Below are 13,243 nucleotides of genomic sequence, written 5' to 3'. Positions count from 1 at the left end.
TCAAAAATAAAATTGCACACCCCCTCACATATCGGGTTGATAATGTGATATATTGATCTGTCATCAAAATCTTTACCGTTTTTGTAAGATTCCTCCGAGTGTTCCTTTACTCATCCAACACTGCAAGCAGTAATATAGGGATCCCTCCCCCTTTATTTTTATATATTGTATGTAATTATTCATGGGCCTGGGTGACGTGACATTGGTCCCATGGTATCACTCACCTCGAGGAAGTAGGAAAAGAATCACGCAAGAAAACCTTGAGAATTTAAACAATAACAAAAACCAAGCCTTGGGATTTGAGAATAAAAAACAATGGGGGTATTATATGGATCTTTATCCCCTCAATTTGTCTGTTTCTCAATTTTCTCAATTCCATTTAATAGGGGCGAAAATGATCATCTTATCCATTGTCCGAACACACTGCTCAAATGACGTCCATCTCCTTCTATTAGAGGAATTGAGGAAATTGACAAACAGACAAATTGAGGTGATAATTTTCTAATATTATAGACGCAACAACTTATAAATAATGCAATTATTATATAAAAAAAAAAGTTATAATAATGCAACGATTAGTGGTGACATTAAATCTGTCACGAGGCCATGTTTTCTTGTTAGCATGGCAAACTTGTTTGGATAGGGGAGGGTTGATAGTTGGAAGGATAAAACCCCACACTCATTTCATTTTTAGAATTTAGTCCAAACAAATAAGTGGAGTGGTTAAAAGCATAGTTGGAAAACTAGATTTATGAATCAATTCGTTTTTTTCAAAAATATCTAATGACTTGGTCTTGTCAAACCCGATCAAGTTAAGTCACGTTTTTTCTTATTTTTAATGTAATAATTTTTTTGACATAAATTAATAAAATCAGAAGAAAAAAAAAAAATCAAAGAAGCACATATCAATGCATTTTGATTTTATACCATTGATCAAATGAAGGGAAACGAGGAGTCGAGGGTTTCTTACTATTTAACTCAACTTAGTTTCAAAGTGAATCAACTTTATGGTTTTTGAAAAAACGACTCTCAACTCGGTAAGTCTATCATGACTCAATTAAAAATACTGAGTCTCATCTGACTCAGACAATTTATAATTGAGTCTCATTAGTTTTTACCTTGACCAAGTTTTCCAAAAATTTTACTCGACTACGACTCAGTGTAATCAAAACCTGATTTTCCAACTATGGTTAAAAGAAAAGAAAAAAATATAAAGAAATTAAAAGAAAAACTATAAGAGTACGTTTCTATTGTGAAAGTCTCCTAGCCTACCTAGATCATGTAACTTAACTGGTTTGTGGATCTAGTTGTGTCACGTGAAATGGTTTATGACAATTTTGAATATTGGATATTTGGGAAATGATTTAGAATAACCATATGTTAAATTGCTAGATCAAATTTAATTATTTACCTTTGGGCAAAGATTGGGCATGCCGTCCACTCCATATATCCGAGCGACCTTGACCAATGGGCTAGGTGGGATGGGAAGGGTAGGGTAATGCTTCCATGGGGTGGGAGAGAGATAGACACAGGGTGGGCACCTTGATGACGTGCCGACCCTTTTCCCTTTATGCTTTTATATTCGTACATGCACCTCTTAAGTTGTCTATTCACCCTTTTGGTAATCCTGGATTTATCAACATGGATCAAGGAATTGGCATTATCAACTGATATCGATATGGATTGGGAGTGTCGGTAAAAAAGTGTAATTTTTCCCTTGATGCTCAATATGGCCCAATTAGTGTAGACTTAAGTTTTTTAATCTGCCACATGACAAACATTGTGATAGATTTCAGTTTTTTTTATTTATTAATTTATCAATAATTCTACTTTAATGTAATGCAATCTCATAATAATTGTGTATTTTTTTTAAAATAAAAATTTTAATTAGAAGGTGAAAAAAACTCTACTTGGTCGCGTGGCCGGCATGGTTTATGTGTTTAGACAAAGAAATGTGCAAAAGTACCATGCGGTCCACGTTGCTTCCATGGACATGCCAAAATCCCATTCAAAGCGATGCTTGCATGTACATTCCCATTGGCCACTGCGCATGTGCAACCTTCCGCTGTCAAGATTCAAGAAATCAAGATTGGATTGGGATTAAATTTTGTGGATAGTGGCACCACAAGATAGATTGAAAATCCCAAGGCCACAAAGATAGTGCACGCAAAACATGGACAATATATTTTAAAGGGGAAAAAAACTCTGTCCTGAGTCTATCTCTCTCCGAGGAATAATCCTCTCCAATTCCTTATAAGTACACAGTGCGACAGTGCTAGGTGGAGATGTCGACACCTGACAGCTCGGATATTCAACGGTCCGAGCTCATTGACTTTTGTTGAACTCAGACCGTTGGATGTCCGAGCTGCCAGGTGTCAACATCTCTACGTAGCACTGCCGCATTGCACACTTTTAGAAATTAGAGAGGATTAAAATCCATCTCTCTCCTCCTAAAAAATATGAAGAGATACCTCAACAAGAGTTTTGGGGAGAGAAACATAGACACATGGGAGTGCTCGCATATTTTTCATTTTTTAATCTAATTATAAAATTTGACATATGGTCAACTCAGAGAGTCAATTAAAAAAAATAGTCAATTACAAAACCTTTAAAAACCTGTTCTTACTTGGGTGACTCGTCACGCAAAGGCTCTTTCCCTTTTTGTATCATTTATTTATGGCACTTTGTCTATCTTTACTTTCTTAGGGCCATGGTTCAAGGAATCCGTATCAGATTGGCCTAATCCATCGATATCGATTCCTGTCTGATCATATGGTGGATTAGTATAGATTAAGGGTAAAAAGTCAAAAAAAAATTTAAATGAAACCAAGGATAAATCCATGCAGTATGAGCGGAATTCGGATACCATACCTGATACGGATTCCTAAATTCCTGCGTAGTGCTCAACTTGACAAGCCAGTGAGTTTGAATTTCTTCTACCATGAGAAATTGTTAAACATATTTTTGTTTTTTTTGTTTTTTTTTTTTTTAATGAAAGAGAATGCCACCTGGTCGTGCAGTATACACTACCCTTGTGCCCAGCATAGAGGTGTGCAAAATGACCATAGCACCCCTAGGCATTTTCATCTTTCAGAGATGCAATGGTCATTACACGTAATCCTATGTCTAGGCACAGGGATGGCGTGTGCTGCACGACCAAGTTTTTGTTGTCAAATTGTATCACATTTTTTTTTATGAGTCAATATAATTGGCAATAACACGAAAGAAAGCTAGTTGAGGTACCACGCTAATCATGATTTAAGTGCATGGTATCGGGGATTGGTGACCTTGAAACTTGATACGAATCGCCATAGATCAATGACGCCTAATAACAAAGGATACATGGGCAAGTGTGAGCCAATGAGTACTCCTTATCGGTTCAATCAATAGGGGGCAGAGGTCATTTAATGTGGGTAGTGAGATAGATAAGAGAGGGGGAGGTGCTAGCAGAGGCTACACGCGAGCATCTCCTACATATATGAATAAACCAAAACCGAACCAACTCGATAGCAAACTGATAATACCCCGTTAACCTAATCATATACAATCCCAAAATCAAACTCGACCGAAATCAATCAAAACTGATACGGTTCTTATTGGACCGGCTTCAATTTGACCAAAAAACGGATCGGTCCGATTGACACCCCTAGCTCCGTATTGGTTTGGTAATATTACAGGGTAGGCCTGTAAATACACATTGGTTTTTGGTGCTATTTAGTCTTACACCTGATTGTGCGTTTTAATCCTTACCGGGAATTTAAAAAACAAAAAAACAAAAAAATCCTGCTTTTTTATAACTTTTGAAAACGTCTAGTAAGCGACAGCGAAAACAATAAAACATGAACAGGAAGAAACCAGCATTAGCAGAAATCCTTTGCCACCAAAGATAAGGATTAAAAGTTAGGGGAAGCGGTGCGACACTGCAACATGCACGGAAATCTCAATTCTCAACCTCTGTAGTGACTTTTAGAAGGAATTCGACTTGAGCAACCTTGTTGATTATCTTCTGTGAAGCAAGTTCACTTTTTTGTTTTTTTGGTGTGTTCTTCCTGATTTCGTCTTCTTCTATCTAACTTGGTAGCGTTTTTGCGATCATCAAAATGAAGTGTTTGAGGGAATTTCCTCACACTCATAGAGATCGGTGTCTCAGTGACAGATGGACGTTATCTCCGGACATTTCTAAGGTAACAAAGGTAGATCTTTCTTTTTTTTAGTTCATATCTGGCATGATCTTACTCTTTCTCCTTTTTTCGCGGGGGTAGCTCCGATCTTGTGTTTCTATTTATATGTTGATTTTCTTTGTTTGGTTTTGAATATTACTCGACAATTAGATGGATATCTTATTGCTCATCTCGAGTTTTGCTCCTTGTGTGCTTTGTTTATTGCAGGAAATTTTTTTTTTTGGCGGGGGTTCAATTTCCCCCTTTTTTTCGATAATCTATCCTACGTTTCGTTCTTAATATGAGTGCCTTCTGTTGTTGGTGCAAACTAATTATTGGTTCATTTACCCAATAATCAGATCATCTTGTTCTGTGAAGTTTTGCATTAATTTGTGACTAGAGTTGGATTTTTTTTGTTTCAAGTTCTGTTTTTTTTCCGCCTGAGGCGGGATTTGTTTCATGGCTGTATTATTGGAATGCGATTTGCTTGTAAATCTTTTGGGCAATTTAATTTCCATTTTTAGCTGTGCACTGGGTCTATTATTACGTACATGCAAACCATATTTCCTTCTTTTTTTCTTTCTTTTTTTTTGTTGGGGGGGGGGGGGGGTGGGGAAGATTTCGTTATGGGAGATTTTAGCTAGTTATCTCACTGGAGAAACCATGGTTGCACCATCATGTTTAATACTTGTGTTTATCTCACTGGAAAAACCATGCTGGAAAGATACTTCTTCAGATCTCAAGCTTTCTTTTTTATACTCCTGTATAGCTTCTTTTCTTCCCCTTATGAGATGTCAAATTGTCAATAATTACTCTGTTTCTCAATTTAATATCTGGTAGGTCCAAAATAATTGATCACCTAGTCTGAAAGCAAACAGGAAACTATAAAGTCCCGACCAACCTAGTTGAACCTAATTGAAGGTTGAAGGCAACGGCTTTGCAGCATTTGGTAAAGTGGTGAAGAGAGCTCTTGCTAATTGAGGCTTGACCTGAAGCACCACGTTTCATCACAGTTGCTGTTCTTTATCAAGCTCTCATGGCTGTTTGATCTTTTGTAAATATTAGATTCAGTTATTATCCCCTTTTTCATACTTTTCTCGGAGAGTTTGAGGATCCCCAATTTCCCATTGCGGCTTTATTGCTTTTGGAGTATGGGCATCATGATGGTCTTAATTTATTTATTTTTTTTGTTCTCTTTGTTTTTATTTTATTGTTACTCTCTCTTAAGTAATAAAACATCATTAATTTAGAAGCAGTATGAACCCATTCTGGCATAAAAACCTTACCCTCTGCAAATTGCTGGATCCAAATTTCAGACAGAGTCAAGTCCCTTGACCAAGGTTGTTCAATGTAATTCATAGCTGAGTTTGTGGAAAACCTGAGATCTTTGAGACAGACATATGTGTATTGCACTAGTTACTGCCAATGTGACTTTATGTGTGACAGAGAATTTTGTTCCTTCAGGTGTTTGGGGCACCTTTTTTTTCTCCAAATGCCTTTTGAAGAGGGAGAGAGAGAGAGAGAGAGCAACAATGTAAAATGGGGAAATTTTCAGTTTTGGTAGTCAATGGATTGTTCTGTTGTTGAAAGCCTTGAGAGAATCATTGATTGAAATATTGGATTTGTATCTTAGATGTGGGAAAATTTTCCAGTTTTGGCAGTCAATGGATTGTTCTGTTGTTGAAAGCCTTGAGGGAATCATTGATTGAAATATTTGATTGATATTGGATTTGTATCTTAGATGTGACAATTTAGATTCTGTATGTTGGCCTGTGCTCCTTTGATTATTGATTTAATATCTTCAGTCCTTGTCTATTATACTGAACTGAAGAAAGAAAAATCCTCTGTTGTGGGTAGTATTTCTCCTCTCTCTCTCTGATTGCTTGTTTATTTCTCTTGGTTGATTGGAACTCTTATTGTGCCTGAGCAACTGTGCTCTCAAATAAATGATCTGGGTGACACTTTCCCTTCTTCTCTCTCTCTTTGGTACTTTTATGTTCTGATTTTTTTCCTTTTTCAGGTCATCGATGCGTTGCTTCTACTGACTGCGATCTTTGTTAATCCTCTCTTAAACACTGTATCTACAGGTTTGCGACAGTTGATCATTTCATTCACCCCAGTACTTGAGATCTGGCTCTGTGCTTTCCTTGTCATTAGCTGGGTCTGAAATAAATCAAACATCAGCGGGTTTCTTGTAATCGATGAAAACAAAACAAAACCCTACTCACCATCAAATGCTTAAATGAGTAATTATATGACACACTAAATCTAAATGGAGAATTGGAAATTATTCCTCATTGTTACAAAAGGTGAATTTGTTGGCTGTGTTACTCCTTCTGCTCTAAATAAAGCGGTGTCGACAGAAAATAGATGATCAATTTGTAATAGAGCTTTGTCGTTTCTTCTGGCTAAGCCACTTGATCAAGTGAAAAAGAAAAAAAGGAACTGTGGAGTTTAGATGGTTTTCAAGAGTTTGTGACAGTGGGAAGAGAGTATTACAATTCTGGTTCTGTAATTTGGATCTCTTATACCCAGCTTAGTTCGGGCACTGCAAGCTCTAGCAGTGCCCATGACTGCAACAGGGGGTGGAACCCCATCCATACAATACCATAACATTGTCGAACAACCGGTTGCTACTATTGTTACCCCTCCATTACTTGCATTTCAGCGCCAACAACGCCATTGCTTTGGGGAATCCATCCCTGGAGAATTCCCTTTGGCTGCCAACCCTTCTATCGTTCTCCATGTCCTCACAGGTTTTAATATGGACCCTCGAGATCTTGCAAAACTTGAGGCAAGTTGCTCTCTTCTATTCTATTTGAGCACAAAAAACTCATTTTACATTAGAATTGATAATGCTGCTGATTATTGTGGATATTATTGCAGGCAACATATTCTTTCTTCAGGCAACCAGCACATTTTGCCCCTGATTTTGGCCTATCCATGTCGGAGTTGGCTGCTCTCGATATGTGCCAGAAGAGAGCCATATTTAAGCCAATGACAACTGAGGAACGAGATCTTCTGAAGCATAGGTGTGGGGGTTCATGGAAGCTGGTCTTAAGATTTCTGCTGGCTGGAGAAGCATGTACCAGGAGGGAGAAATCACATGCAATTGCAGGCCCAGGTCATAGCATTGCTGTGACATCAAAAGGTGCAGTGTATTCATTTGGGTCTAACAGCACGGGCCAACTTGGGCATGGTACATTAGAAGAGGAATGGCGGCCTCGGCAAATCAGGTTCATTAATTCCTTCACACCTCTATAATCCAGTTAAAAAAAAAGGCGTACCTCTATAATCCAGTATATTTGAAAAAAAAAACGAGAAAACTATTTAAATAAGCAAATGAAGAGCAGACATGGCAAGGAACAGTGATTGAACAGATTCTCGTTGGTACTCTACAGATCTTTGCAAGGAATTCAAATTATTCAAGCGACAGTTGGGGTTGGTAGGACAATGCTGATAAGTGATGTTGGGAGGGTGTATTCATTTGGAAAGGAATTTGATGGAGAAACTGAATCGGGAGGCGAAGGATCTAAATGTGTTACCACCCCACAACCTGTTGAGTCCTTAAAGGACATATTTATTGTTCAGGCTGCGATTGCAAATTTCTTCACAGCTTTTCTCTCTAGGGAGGGCAGGGTCTATACAATATCTTGGGGCAATGACACCAAGCTTGGTCATCAAACTGAACTAAATGATCAAGAGCCACATCCTCTGTTAGGCCATCTGGAGCACATACCTGTGGTGCAAATTGCGGCTGGGTATTGTTACCTTCTAGCCCTAGCTTGTCAACCTAGTGGCATGTAAGTATGCCAGTACTAAGTAATTACTTGTCACCTATGAACTAAAGTTACTTATTTCTCTGAATTTTCAGATGATTGTTCGGAAATTATTTCATTTTCATGCATTATTAGGTCTGTATACTCTGTGGGGTGCGGTTTAGGGGGAAAGCTTGGTCATGGTTCAAGGACAGACGAGAGGTACCCTCGATTGATAAAACAATTTGAGGATCTTAATCTTCAACCAATAGTGGTTGCAGCTGGTGCTTGGCATGCTGCTGTAGTGGGCCAGGATGGACGAGTCTGCACTTGGGGTTGGGGGCGTTATGGATGTTTGGGTCATGGGGACGAAGAGTGTGAAATGGTTCCAAGGGTGGTGGAAGGTTTAAGCAAGGTCAAAGCTGTTCATGTTGCAACTGGGGACTACACAACTTTTGTAGTGTGTGAAAGTGGTGATGTGTACTCATTTGGATGTGGCGAATCATCTAGTCTCGGACACCATATTGGGGCCGATGGAGAGGTTTGAATTCTCCTACTTTATTGATTGTGGTAGTTTAATTGTGTTTGTCTTATTAGCCAGTGTAGATCAATTAGAATGCTGAAGGGGGAATCCTAATTACGTTCTTATATCATCTGAGTTGATGAATCATGTTTTGGTTGTGTTTTGATACTGGTCAATAGGGAAATAGGCATGTGTTGAACCCAGAGCTGGTGACTTCACTGAAGCAAGTGGAGGAGCGTTTTGTACAAATCAGCCTCACCAATGCTGTTTATTGGAATGCCCATACTTTTGCACTCACCGAATCAGGAAAGTTGTATGCATTTGGTTCGGGTGACAAAGGTCAGCTGGGTGTAGAACTTGACCAGAGTGAGAGGGGGAATCCAGAGTGTGTTGATATTGATCTTAGTTAACTATCAATGACTTCCTGTCTACATCCTCTTCCTCACTGCCTCCCTCTTGAGTAGTTTCACTATGATTCATTGGCATCAGCATCGTCATCAGCATCGATGATACAACTGTTTTAGTGCAGATTTACTTGTTTATTCTGTATATAGAAAGAAGTAAACGATACATCTGTTTATTTTTGTATATAGAAAGAAACACTTCTCTATTTTTTACATGCTTGGTCAAGTTTTCAAAATTTTCTCCTCCCTGCATTTTTGACTGACTACTTATGTTCTTTAATCAATTCTTTCTTCTACATATTGTGGGAGAACCCATTGTTTACCATCCACAGGGCAAAAGCAAGTATGGAGAATGGAGTTTTGTTTTTTTAAAAGAAATTATTGAAGAAGAGAAACACAACCAGCAGCTGCAAATATCACACAAAGTCCCACATCACACGAAAAAACAATGGTAAGGTGATCAATGAATAATACTTTACTATTTAGGCTTCATTTTTTTCCTTTTTGGGTTTAGTATAGTTGCTTTGTTATCTTCTTCAGTGTCCACTAATCAATCAGGAAGTTGTTATACCAAGTTCCACAGGCAAATGTTGGATTATCGCAGACTTGAATGACAAAAAGTCCAAGTGAGAAAATCTAATAGATGATGAAAAAACTGCATTTCCATTGATGAAAGTAATCTTGATCCAGCCATTAACCAATCAGTGGGTATTAAACCAAGTTTCCCACCCTGGCTAGTAGGAGTAAAAACAGCCAAATTGTAAGCCTTGCCACCAATTCAATGTATCTATAAAAATGTTGGATTATGCAGACTTTAATGATATGAAGTCAGAGTGACTATAGGAATCTTGTTCCAGCCACTGCACCCCTTCCTTGGCATCCAGTGGCAAGTTTGGGTGGGGCTTTTAATTTTAGGCTGTGTTTGGTATAAATTCTTGGAATACATTCTGGGTTCAGAATGTATTCTAAAGTGAGAAAATAGAAATAAATTGGGTTTTCGAATGTGTTCTAGACTCCGAACCCTCAGAAAAATAAAAAATAAAAAAATTACCAAATCTTGAATCACTCTTTGCATATAAGCAGCAATCATCTGTGTTTAAGCATTCCATCGGTTGAAGCTGTTGCTGTTCTAGGGTGGATGAGATGCTTATTCCCATAAGATGAATACTAGCCCTCTTAAGTTCACTCAAGTTTAAAAAATAGGTAATTTACACATATCACCTCTAAAGTTTAACGAAAGTATAATTATAACCCTCAATTTTGGATAATTTTGTGTATCCCTGATGTTAACAAACGTTAACAAATACACCCATTTCGTCAATTTGTGACTAACATGATAAAATTGCCCTTGCACAAAACAAAAAAAAAACCTGCAATTCATTTCCCCAAATTGATTGGGGAAGAAGAGTTGCAGTTATCCTTGTATGGAACACCATGGAACCGATCCTGATTTTGTTCACTTAACAATCAACCCCTGCCCAAAACTTGGCAGGGTGGTCTCCTACCATTACTCTGCTCTTCTGCAAACCCTGGATCTGTTCACTCAAAAATTAACCCCTGCCCTAACGGTGCACTTGAACTCCCCTGAACCACCATCACCTGCAACTCATCCTGAACCACTGTCGCTTGCACATCTCTGCTCACGAAGAAGTTCAAGAACAAACTCGTTGCTTTGGCAAGGAATTTTAGTCTCTTCAAAAATATGTGACCCAATCTTTGGCTCCGAAACTCCGAGACTAAATTTAGGCTTTTTACTTGCCTTAATTTTTGGGAGATTCAGCGCCAAGAAGTTCCTCAGCTCCTCAGTCAAAAGCCCTGAAACCCCGGCAAACCAGAAAATATTCAAACATTTATACTTACTAATACGTAAAGCATAAAAAATGTCCTACAGGCACAGCCTTTTCACAGAGTGTTCAGAGACAATGGAACCACAATGAAATGCTAGATCTCACACACACACACACACAAAAACAAGCATTAACCACTACGAAACTCAGCAAAGGCACCAACAAAAATTGCAGCAACTTCAAAAGGGAAAAGTAGAACCACTGAGAAATTTTGAGGTTCATGATAATAAGTTAATAGAAGACCGTTCCACGATAACAAGTTCAAAACCTATTTAATAAAAAAGAACATGAAGAGCTCAACTGTCTCACCTTCAGAAATAGCAGTAACCTGGTTGAGAGCATCGAGGGCAGAGTCAAACGGATTAAAAGCTACTAGTTTCACAACTTTCCCGAAGCGATTAAGATCGAGAACAGAGCTCCGAACAGCTTCAGTGTTCTGCCCAATTTCATCGATGCCATGACTTAGAAAAAGAGCATAACCAGATGCCGATTCGTAGAGAAGATACAACGCCATGAAAAATGAATACAGAGACAAGGTTTCAAATGCCTTCATCCCAAAAAGCAACGAGGGTAGGAGATATCGGGGACTCTTGTCTTTCCTTTCCCTTTTGAGCTCTCTGGTTCCCTGTCTACAAGGATACCTGCAACTCATCCTGCAGGTTTTTTTTTTTTTTACAAGGCCAATTTTGTCAGTTCGCATCATATTTATAACGTTGTTACTCATAAACTAACAGAATGGGTCTATGTGTTAACGGAATGGGTATATGTGTTAACGTTTGTGAACCTCAGGGATACGTAGAATTATCCAAAACTAGAGGTACAATCATACTTTCGTTTAAACCTCAAAAGTGGTATGTGCAAATTATCCTTAAAATTTTTGAAACAGATCACTGAAATTGGCCAATTCAAACTGGAATGGATGTTTTATCAAAAAAAAGAAAAACTAAAATGGATGGCCATAAATGTCTATTACCCCCAGTTCTTTGTCACTTGAAGAACTTCAGCTTTTTGGTAACCGGTTTACCTGGTCTAATCGGCAAAAACCTCCAGGCCTTATTAAGGGACACTTAGATCGGGCCTTTTGTTCTGTTAATTGGCTTAACTTTTCTCTTTTAACATCTATTAAGAAATTACCCTCGGTATGCTCTGACCACAATCCCCTTCTTCTCACTGCTGTGCCTCATATTAACTCCTTTAAAAAAAAAAATTCACTTTCAAAAAGCCTGGACTTTCCACCCGAATTTTTCGACCCTTTGTTCTTCCTTTTGGGGTGTTTCTTCTCCTGACTCCTTTCCTGGAAGGGTAGCCTCATTTTCTAATGTGCTCCGTGATTGGAATAAAAATGTTTTTGGACATTTGGACTATCTGAAAGACCAGTTACTTTCCTCCTATGCTTCCTTGGAGAATTTTGATTCCCCTGTACAGTGTGAGTTGGCGAGTTGTGCATCTAAACTTTGTTGGGTGTTGGATGCGGAGGAATATTTTTGGTTTCAGAAATCCAGGCAAAACTTTATTATTTCTGGTGACCGTAACACTCGCTTTTTTCACAGTATGGCCAAGCATAACATTCGCCGAAGGAAAGTGGGTTTTCTTACTCTTGATGATGGCTCCTGTGTCACTGATCCCTGTTCTATTGCCCGAGTTTTTGCTCAACATTTTTCATCTTTGTTTACTACTACTCATCCCTTGGATGCTTCTTTTGTTGAATGTCTTTTTCCTGCGGTCATTCCTGAGGGGGTGCCCCCTTCGCCTTGTAATACTCCGAGTTTGGAAGAGGTTAGTCAGGTGATATTTTCGTTTGGACCTTATAAGGCGCCTGGTATCGATGGGTTTCAAGCCTGCTTTTTCCAGCAGTTTTGGGAAGATATTAAATTTCCTCTTTATCAATTTATTTCTAACTGCTTTTCTTCTCGTATTATCCCTAGTTCTATTAATCATACCCTATTATGCCTCATCCCTAAATCGGATACCGCAAATAAGGAGGGGGAGTTCCGTCCCATAAGTCTATGTACGGTTACTTATAAAATTATTGCAAAAATTGTTGCTCTTAGGCTTAAACCCCTTCTCCCCCTTTTTATATCCCCCTTTTAGAGAGCGCTTGTCTCAGGAAGGCAAATCTCTGACAATGTTGCTGTGGCTAGTGAAATCTTCCATTTTCTATCACATAAAACTGGTAAACAGGGGTATGTGGCAATTAAGATTGACATGTCTAAAGCTTTTGATCGTATGGAGTGGTCACTTTTAACCACGGTAATGCGATTTCTGGGTTTTGATCATAGCATGTGTGAGTTTCTGCTCATGTTAATGTCTTCTGTCCAGTTTTCTATAAAAAGTTGAGGGTAGTCCGTTTGGGTTGTTTAGTGGGACTAGGGGATTGCGGCAGGGGTGCCCCCTTAGCCCTTATCTGTTTATAATTGGTATGGAGGTTCTTTCACGTCTTTTAAATGCCTATCGCGACTTGGATTTGTTCCGCGGAATCAGGATTGCCAGAGGTGCTCCTGAAATTACCCACTTGTTCTTTGCGGATGATATTTATATTTTTTGTCGTGCT

General features: G+C 38.6%; 2 protein-coding genes across 3 annotated transcripts; one reads left to right on the top strand and one right to left on the bottom strand.

The window, feature by feature from the left end:
• Nucleotides 1–11,265, bottom strand: LOC122672052 (nucleolar protein 56-like). The gene is made up of 3 exons (XM_043869561.1): nt 11,002–11,265; nt 10,490–10,660; nt 1–23 (listed from the first exon to the last, which is right to left on the bottom strand). The coding sequence occupies exons 1-3, from the start codon at nt 11,243–11,245 to the stop codon at nt 1–3; spliced, it is 438 nt and encodes a 145-aa protein (XP_043725496.1). The 5' UTR covers nt 11,246–11,265.
• Nucleotides 3,826–9,058, top strand: LOC122671521 (ultraviolet-B receptor UVR8-like). 2 transcript variants are annotated; one of them, XM_043868786.1, is made up of 6 exons: nt 3,826–4,184; nt 6,248–6,954; nt 7,047–7,396; nt 7,562–7,963; nt 8,075–8,459; nt 8,621–9,058. In XM_043868786.1, exons 2-6 carry the CDS (start codon nt 6,730–6,732, stop codon nt 8,849–8,851), a joined length of 1,593 nt encoding a protein of 530 aa, XP_043724721.1. In that variant the 5' UTR covers nt 3,826–4,184; nt 6,248–6,729; the 3' UTR covers nt 8,852–9,058. The 2 variants fall into 2 exon arrangements, with proteins under 2 accessions (XP_043724721.1, XP_043724720.1); XM_043868785.1 differs by having other exon boundaries at nt 3,826–4,193.
• Nucleotides 11,266–13,243: the final 1,978 nt, after the last annotated feature.

The sequence above is a fragment of the Telopea speciosissima genome, chromosome 8 (genome assembly GCF_018873765.1).
Source record: "Telopea speciosissima isolate NSW1024214 ecotype Mountain lineage chromosome 8, Tspe_v1, whole genome shotgun sequence".
In the NCBI taxonomy this organism is placed as follows: Eukaryota; Viridiplantae; Streptophyta; class Magnoliopsida; order Proteales; family Proteaceae; genus Telopea; species Telopea speciosissima.
Note: the sequence above shows the minus strand (reverse complement) of the source record. Positions and strands in the feature narration are given on the sequence as shown.